Genomic DNA, 6,000 nt, shown 5'->3' with positions numbered 1-6,000 from the left:
TTTGATTACACAAGTCACTGAGTACTCTTTCACTTAGTATAAACTAAGCTCAACTCACTTTTCATTCTTATTTGACTTAACAAGTGATGAGTGAGATAGACACGATCATAGCATATTGTGTCATAAGTGTTTCTAGGTTAGTTTATGCAATTTACCTTTTCTATGTTTATGAATGAACAAAACCGACAAGAAAGAAAATAACAAAACTATTCAAAATTAATTATCGCCACTATATCAATCAAATATCAACGAAATAGTGATAAACTAATAATTTTAATCGAAATTTAAAATTCTTATCATTTTAGTCAAATTTCCCAACGTTACTTGCCTAATGACATTGAAGGAGAACAAAAGGGTGTTTTGATTTTCATTATTTTTGTTAGATGTTTGACACACAAATGCATCATATAGCCACCCGAAACAAAAGCACATCACTATGATTATTTGCCAGTCATGAGCTCCCTAAGATGCATTGCAAAACACCCAACAATTGCCCTAGTAGACGCATACAGCACCCTCAGAGAGCTCAAGCAAATCCACTCCCAACTGCTCGTTAATGGCCTTCTCAACGACCGTCACCTTTCCGGCCACTTTGTCGCCGCTATTGCCCTCAGAAACCCCATCAATTTGGATTATTCCAATCAAGTCCTCCACCAATGCCAGAACCCAACACTCTTCGCCTTCAACTCCATGATCAGAGCCTACTCCAAAAGCTCCACGCCATCCAAAAGTTTTCACTTTTACAGCAGAATTCTCCGATCAAGTGACAATCTTTCACCCGATAATTACACCTTCAACTTCTTGGTTCGCACTTGCGCGCAGCTTTTGGCACGTGAGACCGGTCCTACCGTCCATGGCGGATTGATAAAGCACGGGTTTGAGAACGACCCACATGTCCAAAGCGGGTTAATTTTCATGTATGCTGAATTGGGTTCTTTAGATCCGTGTCACAGAGTGTTTAGAGAAATTGTTGAGCCGGATTTGGTTTGCCAGACGGCTATGGTGAGTGCTTGTGCGAGATGCGGTGACGTTGGTTTTGCACGGGACCTGTTTGATGAAATGCCTCAGAGGGATCCCGTTGCTTGGAATGCGATGATTGCAGGGTATGCGCAATGTGGGAAGTCCAGGGAAGCCTTGAATCTGTTTCATTTGATGCAAATGGAGGGTGTGAGGGTCAATGAGGTGTCTATGGTTTCGGTTTTATCGGCTTGCTCCCACTTGGGGGCATTGGATCAAGGGAGATGGGCTCATGCCTATATAGAGAAGAACAAGGTGCGGATGACGGTGACGCTGGGGACTGCACTCATCGACATGTATGCGAAATGCGGGAACATGAACAAGGCCATGGAAGTGTTTTGGGGGATGAAAGAAAAGAATGTGTATACATGGAGTAGTGCATTGGGAGGACTAGCCATGAATGGTTTTGGTGAGAAGTGTCTCGAGCTTTTCTCCCTTATGAATAAAGAAGGGGTTCATCCGAATGAAGTTACGTTTGTTTCGGTTCTGAGGGGTTGCACTGTGGTTGGACTAGTTGAGAAAGGTTGTCAGCATTTCGACTCAATGAGAAAATTGTACGGGATTGAGCCTCAGCTAGAGCACTACGGGTGCATGGTTGATTTATATGGTCGTGCCGGGCGTTTAGATGAAGCCCTGAGCTTCATAAACGGCATGCCAATGAAGCCTCATGCAGGTGCTTGGGGGGCTTTGCTGAACGCTAGTAGAATGTACAGGAATATGGAAATAGGTGAGCTTGCCTCGAGGAAGATAGTAGAACTGGAGGCCAAGAACCATGGAGCTTACGTGCTTTTGTCCAATATTTATGCCGATTCCAAGCTTTGGGATGGAGTTAGTAACGTGCGGCAGACTATGAAGGCAAAAGGTGTAAGGAAGCTTCCCGGTTGTAGTGTCCTAGAGGTCGATGGAGAAGTTCATGAGTTCCTTGTGGGAGACAAGTCCCATCCTCGGTACAATGAAATTGAGACAATGCTGGGAGAAATTTCTCGGCGGCTGAAGTTGGCGGGCTATGTGGCTAATACAAATCCTGTGTTGTTCGACATAGAAGAAGAAGAGAAAGAGGATGCATTGTGTAAACATAGCGAGAAGGTAGCAATTGCTTTCGGTTTGATCAGTTTGAAAGAAGGCGTGCCGATTCGGATTGTGAAGAACCTCAGGGTCTGTTGGGATTGCCATGACGTAACCAAAATGATATCTAAGCTTTTTAACAGAGAGATTGTTGTAAGAGATAGGAATAGGTTTCACCATTTTAAAGATGGTGAGTGCTCTTGCAAGGGTTACTGGTGATGTTAAATCAAATGTTCATCAGGATTTTTGTCCTTTAAATTTTGACTAGAAAGAAAAGAATGACGAAAAATAAAGGTGATTTTTTATTCTTTATTCTTTGAATCTAATCAATGGGCTGGACTAAGTTTAGGCTACAGCCCAGCCAAGTACACTTCCAAAGTTTTACTAGTAAAGTCCAAGTCTATCTCAGCCACTAAATCCAGCCCATTTCTCCAGCCCAATATAATCTTCTTCTTTTTTTTCTGTTGACAAAACAAGTATTCTTGTTCACAACAAGCGATATCACTAATCTAAGCTCTACTAGCGAACGACAAGGAGAGTGTCTGAAAGCAGAACGTAGAGGGTTTAATCAAGATGAATGTCATATCCACTGACGACAATCCACCACTTGCAATGAGAATATGGCCTAACAAAACTTGAGTGCAAAGGAGTGAACACATCCACATGGTCAACTAGCGGTCTCCATGTGGCTTCATGTTATTGGCTCATAAAATTGTAAGCTTCTATGTAATTATGGTAGACAAGGGTTAACCAAAGTCATCGAGATGGTCCTTCTACTGTGACCAACCTAATCTATGAATTAAGAAAGCGACATTTCCAACATAAAAATCTACACGTCTTTGTAAAATTAGGCATGTATCTTACTTTTCGTATGAAATTATCAGCTTTCGGGGCTAAGTCGTTGTTTGGTCGGTCCATATTTTTTGCTGTGTGTGAAAACATTAAGGAAGGATATAGAAACTTTGTTGTGGCATAACTACCACTACACATTACCACTAGCCAATTAAGTTCCGTTTAGCTGATGAACAAGACCAATTAATTTTAATTAAATGTGCAATCACGGATCTTGCAGAGTACGTACTGATAACACAATTGAGAAATTCAAATCTCTGTGTATGATTTATGATGTCACATTAACCTTGTTATGGAGTTTATTGGTCGGATTCTTGTCCTCCCTTCGCTATTTTTGCTTATCATCATAATATTGCTCTTCTCCCCAAATTTTCGAGTTTGTTTAGATGAATTTGCGTCTCACATTGCTTATTTTCGTTTATGACTTCCCGCCCATGCTTATTTGTTCCCTTCGCTTTGCTGGTTGGTTCCCTTTTTGTGCAAGGTTTGGTTATATGCATGTGTGCGTTTATCTTTTCTTAATGTGTTTGTCCTCTCTCTTTCAGGTTGAAAGTGTCACTTTGTGCCTTTGGCCGGCAATGAGGAGCTAATCTCGTCTAATCGCTTATGCAACATTAAATAATCAAGTTCAATGATGCCTGGATCTCCTGTACCAATTTTGAAGAGGGTCAACTGAATAATTGTCCATACCTAAATCTAATTTCAATTAAAATTGCTTTTGCTTCAATAATTGAATTTGAAACCCCAGTTTCTAATGCTTACAAATTCTTCTGTTACTTTCAGGCCCTAACCTTCGTTCTTATTGGTAGGAAAAAAGGAGTCCGCGTACGCAAATCTTTCCACCGGTGCCGCCCCCTACTACGGCTATGAGACAGGCGTACGGGTCGTGTCAATTCTGAGTTCAAATTCCTCTGGCTTCGCGTGCATTTTTATTATATCTTAAATCATAATAATTCTTCAAGGTCAATGGTAGGAGAGATGCGAATCCCAGTCCTCAACTCAGATAATTATTAGGGTAATCTATGTCCTGTGTTATTATATTTCGACTTTTTAGCTAAAATAATCTATGAGATTGACACAATTTTTCACTTTGATTTCTAACAATGAAAATTGATAGAAGTGGTTCATGAGTTTGTTTACCCTAAATCATTTTGGTCATTACGTGAAAAATATGTCAATATCATCATTAAGTGAAGGGTTAAATGCCCTTAAAAGGTGGTCACGTGGTCGTTCACGTAACAATTTAAGGAATTGATAGGTTTTTCACAATGACCAAATGATTTTATGATGGACAGACTTGAAGATCACTAGATTGATTTTCAATATCAGAGACCAAAATAAAGAGTTATGTCAATCTCAACAACCCCTTTGGCTTAAACGCCTTATATTTCTTGAGACACAAAGCAAGACCTTCGAACCATATAAATTGCTAAGTTTCTTTAATCTTTGTTTAATTAACTTAGGTCTCCACACCAATTTTTTTTAGTACATCGATATTTTTACACTAAAGGAGGGGGAGTTTGGCTCAGCCACACAATAAGCAACCTAATTTGGTATCGAATTCACCATCTACGATATTCGATTCTAAGACCTCTCACTTTCAAGTGAAGATTAATACCATCAGATTGTAGTATTGAGTGGCCTCCACATCAATTAGATAGCAGACAAAACAATTTGGAAGCGCTATTTTTGCCCAAAATAACAGCTATCTAGGAGGGGGTTAGTAAGAATAGTACGCTGCGTGCTCAAATTTTTTTTACCAGAAATAGCATGCATAATAGAAATTTACGGCTTAATTTTCATTGTATTGCATAATAGACAATATATACAAGGTACAATCCTTGTTCTATAAGGAAACAATAAAGGACACACAACTATCCTTCCTAATAAAGGATTTTAATATTTACAATATATTTACATACCCTTTTTAATACCACTCGCGTTAACACTCCCCCTCAAGTTGGAGCATAGATATCACACGTGCCCAACTTGACAAGTGAGTCACCAAAAGATCTACTACACACGGCATGAGTGAGGATATCCGCAAGTTGCTCTTCCAAGTTCACAAACGGTATCGAAACAATTTTCTTCTCCAGCTTCTCCTTAATAAAATGACAATCAACCTCCACATGCTTTGTTCTGTCATGTTGTACCAGATTCTCTACAATCTCCCGTGCGGATTTATTATCACAATACAAACTTGTCGCCTCCTTTGCTTTGAAACCTAGACCATCAAGTAACTTACGTAACCAAAGGACTTCACATATTCCATGTGCCATACCTTTGAATTCGGCTTCAGCTGACGATCTTGACACCATGTTTTGCTTCTTGCTCCTCCAAGTAACTAGATTTCCCCCAACAAACGTAAAGTATCCAGAAGTATAGCGTCTATCAGTTACATCACCTGTCCAATCAGCATCAGTAAATCATTCAATCCTCAGATGATTGGAATTTTTATACAAAATTCCTTTTTCTGGAGTCGACTTCAAATAAGCTAAAATCTGCATAACAGCTGCCATATGATCCACACTTGGCGAGTGCATAAACTGACTCACCACACTTACTGCATAGGCTATATCTGGACAGGTATAAGCTAAATAAATTAGTCTTCCTACCAGTCTCTGATATTTGCCTTTATCCACTGGTTCTTGATCTGGATAAATTCCCAAGTAATGTTTCTCCACAATGGGAGTATCCACGGGTTTACACCCAAGCATCCCTGTTTCCTTCAATAAATCCATAACATTTTTACGTTGAGACAAGAAAATACCTCTAGATGACCGAGCAACTTCCACGCCAAGAAAATATTTCAAATCTCCCAAATTCTTCATCTCGAACTTGGTGGCAAGGTTTTGTTCTAGATTTATCATCTCTTCCGAATCATCACCTGTTATTATCATGTCATCCACATAAATAATTAAGGCTGTCATTTTACCACCTCCCCGTCTCACAAATAATGTATGATCCGTGTGACTTTGATAATACCCAATCCGCCTTATAACTTGGGTAAATCTACCAAACCACGTGCGAGGTGATTGTTTAAGTCCATAGAGTGACTTTTGCAAC

The 6,000-nt window shown here is 39.8% G+C and overlaps 1 protein-coding gene across 1 annotated transcript; it reads left to right on the top strand.

Annotated features, from left to right (window-relative positions):
- The first annotated feature begins 227 nt into the window (after nucleotides 1–227).
- LOC126597248 (putative pentatricopeptide repeat-containing protein At5g40405) lies at nucleotides 228–2,394 on the top strand. The gene has a single exon (XM_050264031.1). It carries the CDS (start codon nucleotides 454–456, stop codon nucleotides 2,299–2,301), a length of 1,848 nt encoding a protein of 615 aa, XP_050119988.1. The 5' UTR covers nucleotides 228–453; the 3' UTR covers nucleotides 2,302–2,394.
- The last annotated feature ends 3,606 nt before the right edge of the window (nucleotides 2,395–6,000 follow it).

This window comes from Malus sylvestris, chromosome 13 (assembly GCF_916048215.2).
Source record: "Malus sylvestris chromosome 13, drMalSylv7.2, whole genome shotgun sequence".
Classification (NCBI taxonomy): Eukaryota; Viridiplantae; Streptophyta; class Magnoliopsida; order Rosales; family Rosaceae; genus Malus; species Malus sylvestris.
Note: the sequence above shows the minus strand (reverse complement) of the source record. Positions and strands in the feature narration are given on the sequence as shown.